General features: G+C 42.5%; 2 protein-coding genes across 2 annotated transcripts; one reads left to right on the forward strand and one right to left on the reverse strand.

Annotated features, from left to right (window-relative positions):
• Positions 1 to 327: 327 nt before the first annotated feature.
• LOC125543117 (uncharacterized) lies at positions 328 to 8074 on the forward strand. Its single transcript, XM_048706369.2, has 18 exons — positions 328 to 635; positions 1083 to 1292; positions 1401 to 1496; positions 1655 to 1707; positions 2244 to 2340; positions 3084 to 3157; positions 3465 to 3582; positions 4003 to 4113; positions 4645 to 4721; positions 5003 to 5069; positions 5720 to 5785; positions 6053 to 6160; positions 6277 to 6407; positions 6557 to 6623; positions 6744 to 6811; positions 6926 to 7019; positions 7237 to 7307; positions 7418 to 8074. Exons 1-18 carry the CDS (start codon positions 483 to 485, stop codon positions 7782 to 7784), a joined length of 2028 nt encoding a protein of 675 aa, XP_048562326.1. The 5' UTR covers positions 328 to 482; the 3' UTR covers positions 7785 to 8074.
• A 79-nt stretch (positions 8075 to 8153) lies between these two features.
• On the reverse strand, positions 8154 to 9343 carry LOC125546710 (uncharacterized). The gene has a single exon (XM_087514896.1). The coding sequence runs from the start codon at positions 9341 to 9343 to the stop codon at positions 8168 to 8170; it is 1176 nt and encodes a 391-aa protein (XP_087371022.1). The 3' UTR covers positions 8154 to 8167.
• Between the last annotated feature and the right edge of the window lie 1280 nt (positions 9344 to 10623).

The raw sequence follows: 10623 nt of genomic DNA on the forward strand, positions 1-10623 counted from the left end.
AAAAAGCCTCTGCGTTTTCATGAAATCAACCCGCAGTCCAGATTTAAGTCACATCGAACCGTTATTTTACATTTTTCCAAAAATCCCCTTAACTTTTTAGGTATTCCATCCGGGGATCATATTTAAGTTAAATAAATGCTTTTCTAGTAAAATAAAAAGTGACTTACGCGAAAAAACATAAAAAGTGACTTACATTAAAAAACTGTCGGTTTATAATAGTCGCTACAAAAATAAAATACATAAACATAAAGAATATTGTTGTGAGAAAATAATAAAATCGTCAGAAACCGAAAAGCACACACCAGCACGAAACCCCCCTGCTCCTCTCTACGGTTGAACTCTGAACTGAAGCCCCAACCTGAAGACAAGACAAGGGAATAGCGGAGCAGAGAGCGCCGCGACCGCGAGCGCCCAACCCCCTCACCCCACCCACCTACACCTACTCCCTCCAGCAGAGCCGCCGCCGCCGTCCTGATCCCGCGATGTCCTCGTGGCTGCGGAGCGCGGTGAGCAAGGCCGTCGAGGCGGGCGGCCGCAGCGGCGTCACTCGCGCCGTGCTGGGCTACGCCGATGCCGTCGCCCACCACGCCGGCCAGGCCGTCGCCGAGGGCACCAAAATCCTCAATGATCGCATGGTGAGCGCCCCTCCGCTTTCCGCCCCTCTATTCCCCGCCACTCCCGAAACCCCTTCGGTTTCGTCGAAATTGATGCTGTTGGGGACGTGCGAACCGAGAAATTAGTCAAACCGAGATTTTGTGCAGACTAAGCCAATTTAAACAGCATTCTAGCTATGCTGATTCTAATTTAATCTGTACGAATTGAGGAGATCTCTCAGCAATTGGACGATTTCATGCCCCACATGTTATGGCAAGTTCATACTATGTTCCAAGACTGGGAAGGGTTGCCACACAGTGGCGATTTTTTTTTAATGTTTTGAGTATTTGGGATTTTAGGCTCGACTGTTTGACGCTGGATTCAGTGTGTCTGTACTGCACTCAAAGATATCAAATGTCAAATGCCCTATCCCTGAATCCTGATGATGATTTGCGGCAAGTTAACCAAGTGTTTAATGTGATCTGCAGATCACCCAGAACTACAAAAGTGTCAAGAAGACAGTGAAGCGCTTGGAAGAGGCGGCAGTCTCATCGCGCGGGGATCAGAGAGTTCAGGTGCTAACGCGCTGGCTCAGGTCACTTCAAGAGATCGAGGCTGCGTTCGGAGGTTTGGATGGGAGTGTCTCACAGAATGTCTCTTCTATTGACCCAAACAGCTTGAAAACACCATTAGCAAGAGTATGCATCTACGCATCACATTGCCTTTGTGTGTCCGTTTGTGGCCATGCGCTATTTTTGCTTTGCTTCCTTGGTTTCATGTGTTTTGATATCGACTCTTGTGCACAGGTTTTGTTTTATGACGCTGACATTGGAGGAGCTCCTATGAACTTCCGAGATGTATTCCTCTATAGCCAAGCACTTGAGGGTATTACATTGTCCATGGTGAGTTGGTTCAGCCATGATACCCTGACTGTCAAGACTCTAGATAACATCTACTTTGTCTAACCAGCTTGAATTCCCTGTCACACAATGCTATTGTTCATTCTTACCACTGATAGAAGCTATCAAACTAAACACATTTGAGTACTTTTTACGCGCAGGTTCTTCAAGCTCCCAAGGAAGAAGAGGTCTCCCTGCTTTTGGAAATTTTCGGGTGAGTTTATTGTGTAAATAGTAGTAATACAGTTTGGTGTTGCTAATTTTTGGATAGGTTGATCCGATGGGCTTTAACAATCTGTAGAACCACATTTCCTTTTCTCCTTTAGTTGGCATACTAGGAATATATTGGTACTTATTACTTAATATGGTTGTACACGAAAAATCATTAACATTCTGTAGATTATGCTAGTTGTTTCTTGACCTGAATGAACATGATCTTCTGAAACACCTGAATAAATTACTACTTAAAATTTTTAAGGCTTGTTCTTATCCATTAGTGTTACAGTTGATTTGGTTATTTAATGTGTGGATAAGATTCTTGTATGTTTATTTTCGAGACCATATTCTTACGCTGTTTTGTGGTTTTGATGATATATTTCTCCTAAACATACAGTTAAGATAACCCACATATTGCTGAACAACCTCATCAGTTGTAGGCCTTGCAAGATTATGTTTACTGTTCCTTGTATTACTGAATGTTCTTTTCAATCTCAACAACCTTTCCATTTAACTGTTTGTCATTTCCTTTAGCCTATGTCTTACAGGAGGGAAAGAAATCAATAATGCAATTATAAGCAGCATACAAGACTTGGCAAAATCATTCTCAATTTACCACGATGAAGTCCTGGTACGTTTGTTTGATGTTCTATACTCTTATGGCATGCTTACTAAATTGGCAAAAGGCTAAAATTGCAATATAATAAATTTTACAGATAATTTGTAAATATATTACAAAGTGGGTGTTATATATCTGCCTAACTCATAGTCTACAACTTTTTATTCACATATATGTCTAAATTTCTCCGTTCCCACTTGAGTTTCTTTCTCTATTTTATTCTCAATATTTTTGCTTACTGATGACATAGTAGAATTATTTATCATAGCTTGCTTCCTTTTCTTGCAAGCACTACTTTATCTATTTTTATTCACCTTATCCAAATTCTGGATGATTTGTGTTTACACCGCACATGATTTCTTGTTGCCCTTTTTTCTTTCATATAAGGGAAAAAAATGATGTTATTCGAGGAGATTTTTTAGGTTTCTAATAAGTAACCATGAGAAGAAACCAATAACCATAGAGCGATGAATACGTGTGACTGTGAGGCTGTGAACATAGCTATACTCTGGTACTTTAAGGGTCTGCAGATTTGTTGCTTGAAGAACTAGAGCGATGAATGTGATGATGCATTTCTGCTCCACTGTCGCTGGACTATGGCTATTGCCTTTTATGGAGAGAGAGCATAAGATTGTTCAGTATTACCCATTTTTAATGTCTTTCCATTAGGAAAAAGTTTAAGTGTGTGCATAAGTGGTGAACTTTTTGAGAAATTGACTTCATGTCTATCATACTAAATTCCTATACACATTTAGGTGAAACGTGAAGAGCTGCTTCAGTTTACCCAGAGTGCTATTTCAGGACTAAAGAGGAGTGTTGACATTGTGAGGTGAGCATTTATGTAACTAGCTGTCAAAGTCTGGTTTTCTTACTGGTCGTCTACACGATCTGGTATATGATGTGTTGTAATGAGATTAGATGTTATACTTATCTCATGCATTTTTGTTGTAATTGGTCCATAAATGTCAATTAAACTCTCAATATTTGAATCATATACCTGAACCCTCCTTTTCCAAAGTTTTTCGCCTGCAACATCTGGGGCGCCCAAAAGAGATACCATGGTTCTTTTGCCTCTAAAATTCAGAAATTGTTTTAATTTCGTTTGTTGTTACTATAATATGTTAATTTTACTTCAGGATAGATGCTGAAGCCTTAGAATTGTGGAAGAAACTAGATGAGAAGGAGGCATTGCGAGTTCAATCAACTGAAGATCCTGAAAAAGCTTCAGAAGATACTGCTGTTGCAGTCGTTGAGGTGTTACCTCTGTCAACGTATTATAATTTAGTACTTACATATTCACAGAAGTTTTCTTGATTTAGCTTAGTCGCCACTTGTCAGACTACATATGTGTTTAGCCTGAGATCTTCAACTATATCTTTAGAATTTCTTATTTCATCCCACCTTATGAGCACATGCTTGTCAGGGAGTTGACCTGGCAGATAGATTGTCCCTGAAAACATATGCAACTGACTAATTGATTATAGAGAACAGAAGCACCAACCTTGATCTCACTGATTATGTTAAATTTGTTCACTGCACCAATAGGCAATAGTTCTCAAACAATAGTTCAGTATCACATGTTGATATGTTTTATAATGTTACATCTTCTATTACTTCTATTTTTCTGTTTCACATTTCTTTTAAGGTGCTAACTGAATTCTCCACTTTGACCAGTCTTTTAAAGAAGCACTCACTGAAGTGAGGTTCTGCTCTAGAATGGAAGACCTTCTACTGAAGAAAAGATCAATTAACGCTGGGGATTCCCCAGAGGTTCATTTCCAGAAGGCATGTATTCATGTGATCTTTATGCATATCATTTTTAACCTTGAAATTTTCATATTTAAAACTTCTTGCAAAATGACTGAATGTTACCTTTCACATAATACTTTATAGATCACTAATAGGAATATCTTTTAGTGCCATGCGCTGCAGATTTTATGCATACATACTTCTACTTCTTTTTTGTTCCTGGAACTTAATTTGTAGACTTTGTCACTGAAAGAATTGAACTGGTGAGTAATGGGATATGTTTTCATGTGTTCCTTAAATATCCCATTGAATAGTTGTATCCTATGCACTAGTACTCTTGTTGAGCACTTGAACGCGATGGCTGTAGAAGTTGATTTTTTGGGCTAAGGTTTCACGCATATTTTGTGTGTGCAAGTGACCAGTCACCATTGTGCTTGAGACCATGGTGGAGTCAGCTTCCATGTACCTTTTTGTTCAGTTTAGACTTCTGATATTGACTTGATAGACACTCACTTGGTGAAAAAGGCATGGACTGCAATAACAAATACATTGTGGTAAATTTTGCAGGTTGACAAATTAAAGGTCTTAGCATCCTCCCTTGCCAATTCATCCTCCAAGGCAGAGAAGCGTATTTTGGATCACAGGTGGAGCTTCCATACAATTCGTCTCTATGAATCTTTTGATGCCATTTGATTTACTTTATATCATCTACCTTTACGAGTTCATTTTTCTTCATCGATGATCCCTTTGATTTTTTTTTTGGTGAATTCAATAACTTGGTAGACCATTAAGTATCTTTCATGTTGCTCCCTATCGTGGTTGCATTCTTTTTCTGTATTTTGCTGGTGTATTATTTTTTTAACAAATCCATTGGTTGGACAAGAACTTCGAGGTGACCTTTCAAATTTTATTGTGCATACTGCAGACGCCAGAAAGAGGAGGCTCTTAACTTTCGTGCCAAAAAGGAGAATGAAGTGAGTGCAGTTGAAAAAGTAAGAATCCTATTCCTAGCCCATACGGTGGCAGTAGAAATGTTTGTACTCTTTGTACTATAAGAAATCATATTTTGGAACATAGGTCTCTCATAGTGATTTTCATTTAGCAGCTGGTTTTGGCCGTGCACCTTTGGACACGTGTCTTGTTTCATGAAAACTGCATCTAACACCTGCTATAAGTAACCATTATGCGTGCGCACAGTGTTCATGGGATGTAGGGTTGCTAGCGAGTCAAGCTCGAGCCAGCCACGATGTGGTTTGAGACTAGAGTTAGGCTCGAGCTCAGCTCGAGCAAACTGATATGAGGTTTAGCTGAGCTCGAAAAAGATCAGTAAGGTCATGCATATAAAAAGTGAAGACAATTTTGTGAGATCAGCTCCAGCTAACTGAGATGAGGTTGAGCTCAGGTCACTTTGAGCTTGAACCAAACTTAACTTGAGGCTAGTTCTAGCTGAGCTCGAGCAGCTTGTGGAGCCCAAGCTTTGTTTACAAGGCTATTATAGGATGTCTACCTATATTTCTGGATCATAAGTACTTTGCATGCAAATTCACATGTCACACATACATTAAAATAAATGCTTGGATGAATATTGCTTTGTTGTATTTTCTGCTGATGTTCCTTACCTTTTAATGTGTCGCTTATATAGGAGTTGACTGCTGAGATTTCTGAATTGGAGAAGCAAAGGGATGAACTTGAGGCTCAGCTGAAGAAGGTACCTGCGTTTTCCTTAATAAGACCTTCCTATATTATTATTTTCGTGTTGGCTACTTCTAGGCATAGGTTTGACATGGACACAAATGTTTCCGTCCGGCAGACTAATGAGTTCTATCATTAGTAGCCTTAACCCAAGGCCTCTCTGATGCAGGATTATCGGAGGTGTTGAGTTACCAGTGATATTTACTGTTGTGCTAAAACTAATCGTATATATGAGTTTCCAAAACTATCATATTTTGAGGTCCTTCCTCTTTTCGTCCAACAGGTCAACATTTCACTGAATGCTGCTGTTGGGCGGCTCAAGCTAACAAGGGAAGAGAGGGATCAGTTTGATGAAGCAAACAATCAGATGATCTTTAGTTTAAAAGCGAAGGTGCGTCCACTTTTTTGATTGCCCAGTTTTAGTACTCTTCCAGTAATATTCACGAGATTGACGTTTGCTTTTTGGGTTAAAGTATTTGATCAGCTTCATATTTTGTTTTGAATTAGGAGAATGAACTTTCAAAAACTATTGCCTCATGTAATGTGGAGGCTGGTGTAGTCAAGACTTGGATCAATTTCCTCGAGGATACTTGGCAGCTCCAGTCGTCATACGATGAACAGATTGAACAGAAAACCAAGTATGTAGTGATTATGGCTATACCGACCTTTGATTGCAACCATTTTATCCTACTCCCCCCCCCCCCCCCCCCCCTGTAAAGCTATAATTAAAAATGGTTCTACATTCTTTTAAATCAATTAAGCTTTATTTTTGGTTTTATGGTCACAGTGCTGAGCTAGAGAGATGCACAAGCAATTTTATGAAGTTGACGAAATATCACCTTTCTACATTCAAGGTACTTGGTTGGGTATAAAATAAACTGTTTAAAGCCGTTGTTCCATTCCTAGAGAACACACTGTACCATTAGGGTGTATATTTTTATCACTGTTTTTTATGCATCTTTTGTCTTGAGCAGGAAGTTCTAAGCCCATCGATTGAGCGGATCCACACATACGTGGATAATTTGGCATTCTTAAATTCAAGGTTATTCAATTGTTTTTTTCACTAAAGTCTTCCACATATTCCTGGACCCTCCTGTCTGACACAACAAAGGTCCTAATGAGTTTGCCGTTATATGATTTGGGCCAAATATTGTAGGGATGACTCAACGGAACTTGAAGACGAGGAGGTGTCAGAAAAGACAAGCCCACAGAAAGCCCTTGAGGAGGAATATTTGGAAACTGAAAAGAAGGTTCGTACCGAGTACCCAATTGTGATGCTTACCTGTTTTCATAATCGAACTGCTAGTTAATTCTGTTTATCCCCATCAACCTCTCCAAATAAACACTCCTATGTATGTACCCATGTTTTCCCCCCAAATAGTTGGTTGTGCAGAGGAAACCACATGAACAGATATATGGTTAGAAAATAAGTACTTTGGGTGGCTGTTAATGTTGCAATGTTTTCAGATCGTAATTGCCTTCAGCATCACTGATCACATGAAGAAGCTATTTTATTCCGAACAAGGGTACAGTTCTAGGTACGGCCGTACTTCCCATAGTATTTTCTTTCTTGTCCTTACAATTTCTTTGGTGGGAAATCGGTTTTGATCCCTGCAACTGGACATGTTCCATTTTCTTTTCTTTTCAGGAGAGATGATCCAGAGGTCAGGAGCTTATTTTCGGAGATAGAGAAACTGAGAGAGGCATTCGAGTCTATAGAAAGGCCGACACTAGAAATCGAAATCCGCAGAGCAAAGGTGCCAACAAAGGAGCGAATCGAGTCGAGCTCTTCGCCTGTTCAGGCACCCTCTACGCCTAAAGCTGCGCCCATGGGCTCTCCAAAATCTCCAGTGAAATCTGAGCAAACACTGGACCTTGGTTCGGAGCTCGCGGAGTTGGAGTTAGAATTTGGTAAATCCAACAGGTACTCCCCTGAAGATATAAGCGGGTGGGAGTTCGACGAGCTCGAAGAGGAGCTGCGAGCCGACATATCCAAATCGAGCAATACGAAATGAACACATGCATCTACACCGTGAAGTGCATACCATGTTGCGCGCCTCTGGGCACTGCACGACCCCGAACACCCGAATGTACATAGTGTTGTTTTATTGTGTCCATTCCTGTCCTTTTTTTTGCGGGTGCATTGCTCTGTCCTTATGAGAGATGCAAATATGTAAGACTACCGTTGAGGCCTTGACAAGTAATTTCTTATTTGTTTGTTCTTGTCATGGACATGTATGCATACAGAAACAGTGAAACATACTCCTTGACATTTGTAAAAAATTCCATGTATATGCTTTTCGTATTTCTCAGCATGGGATTACCACTTGAAAACCAACTTACAAATTGTACTGCCTTTGCATTTCCACTTTACAACAACACAAAATGGCAACACATGCTAACTTTGATACTCCGTTATCATTATCATTATAATTATTAAAAAGAGGAATATATCATGATCATTATTATTTTTCCATTCGAGTAGGCAGACGGGTTTGTCATCATCTCCTAATAATCCTCCGTAGCTGTACGTCTTATGCTTGACGAGGCACAGGGCTACGCCGTCGACGCAGCGCGCGACCTCCACGCCGGTGAGCATGGCCACACCGCAACCACTCGCGTCGTGCGAGAATTTGGCGACGCAGAACCGGCCGTCGCCGGTGCCTAAGTGCAGGAGGAACGACCGTACCGCCGCCTGGCAGGGCACGGTAAAACCCTCCCACTCGTGGCTCACCACCGGCGGTTGTCCGGCCGCCGCGCCTGCTTGCCGCAGGTCCGCCGCGCAGAGGACGCTCTGGTCCCTCTCCGAGAAGCCGAACCAGAGCCTGCGCTCCGGGGCGAAGAAGGCGCGCCCGTGGAACGGCATGGCCCAGTCGCCGACCTTGCTCCACTCGCCATGGCGGACCTCGTTGCCCTTGATGCCATAGGAGATCTTCTTGGTGTTCAGGGAGTAGGTGCCGTGGCCCCTCGCGGAGACCCAGAGCTGCGTCTCGCCGACCACCGTGTAGGCGTCGACGGCGCCGTCGTACGCGCCGGCCTCGCGGCCCTCCTCGGGCCGCTGCGTCGCGTAGGGCGGCGGCGGGACGTACCGCCAGTGCATCTCCGACCTGCGCGACCAGTAGGTGTCGTCGGCGAGCGCCTCCACGACGGGCCGCTCGTGCGCGTCGTCGGGCGGGCTGCTGAAGAAGAACGCGTCGTCACCGACGGAGACCGACACGGGGGCGTGCTTCGGGCCCTCCGCGCTCGGCAGCGCGGAGACGGCGCGCAGCGCGTCGTCGTAGAGGAGCGCGCGGCCGAGGTGGTCCGTGGCGGCGATCTTGTCCCTGCCGCGGCCGAAGAGCACGAAGTTCATGGGAAGGTCGCCGGCCGACGGGTACAATGTCACGATCGGGGGAGGCAGGCGGCCCTCCCTGATCTCCGACGCGGCCTCCTCGGCCGCCTGCGCTCGTCGCCGGCCGTCCTTGTCGGAGAAGAAGAGGGACCACGGCGGTATGCGGTGCACCGTGTAGAGAGACTGCAACGGGTGCCTGCATCTCTCGACCACCAGATACAGAAATGCTCGGGCCCGACTCATCGCCGTAGCCATAATTCGGATCGAGCGTGGTGTCGCCGGACTGGGAGGCGGCGGCGAACGAAGGATTGGAGCAGGTAGGGGTGGGCACGATTTTTTTTTTCAAGGTCAAGACAAGAAGATGCACGAGCCCAAAGCCCAGGAGAAGTTGACGCCGGCCTTAGAGCATCTCTAGCAGACACCGTAAAAGCGCCCGATCCGTATAATTTCGGCGACTATACGTGTTTGACCTGTTTTTTTTTTGAATTAGACTCCGTATAATCGCCTCGGCCCGTAAAATGTTTATAGTGGTTCAGAAACTCCCAACAGTATATCTACGGATCCGCAGTCGCTATACGGGATGAAACTCTATTGCCCCGCCACCGCAATCCCCTCTTCCCCTGGAGGTCCTATGTGCCGCATTCTGCGGCAGATACGTGCTCCATCGCACAGGGGTGCGCCCGACTGGGCCGGCCCATTGCAGTGTGCTCTGAATGCGATGGTGAAAAATCGCAAAAAGTTATTACAACATAGCTGGGATTCAAACTCACGACTGCCTACTCGCGCACGCTAGCTGGTACCACTACGCGAGAACAAATATGGTGACAGATATGCATTGCCAGGTTTTAAAAACTAATAGCGCTAGAAGACTTAACACTTTTTGAAATAATCCCTAACAAAATATTCCAAATTTTACGTTATTTTCTGAACTTACGAACAATTTATGAAAATGGCGAACACATTTGAAAATTCCAAACATTTTTTCGTAAATATGAACATTTTCCGAATTTGTGAAAAAGATTCAAAATGGGAACAATTTTCAAAATCATGAACATATTTTTTTATTTTTAGACCAAAGTTAGAACGGAGAACAATTTTAAAAATTCCAAACAAATTTGAAAAGTGAACTTTTTTCGAATAGGTGAACAAAATTTTGGAAACAAGAACAATTTTTGAAAACATGAACATTTTTGAAATCCCGGTCATTATTTGAAACGTTCCAAAAATGAACAAAAACATTCCGAACAATTTTTGGAAAATGAGAACAATTTTTGAAATGCCCGAACAATTTTTTGAAAATGTGAACATTATGTGAATTTATGAACAATTTTTGAAAGCACAACAATTTTTACAAAATTGAAAATATTTTAAAACTATGAACATTTTGTTTTCCAGTTTTTGGACAAATTTTGAAACCTGATTTGTTTTTAAAAAATGGACTTGAAATGTAAAGGAAACGAAAAAAAGAAAAAGAAAAGAAATAAAAAAGAGAGGAAAAAAAGAAACAGAAAATCGAAAAAGAA

This window comes from Triticum urartu, chromosome 3A, assembly GCF_056163025.1.
Source record: "Triticum urartu cultivar PI428250 chromosome 3A, HENAU_Tu73, whole genome shotgun sequence".
Classification (NCBI taxonomy): domain Eukaryota; kingdom Viridiplantae; phylum Streptophyta; class Magnoliopsida; order Poales; family Poaceae; genus Triticum; species Triticum urartu.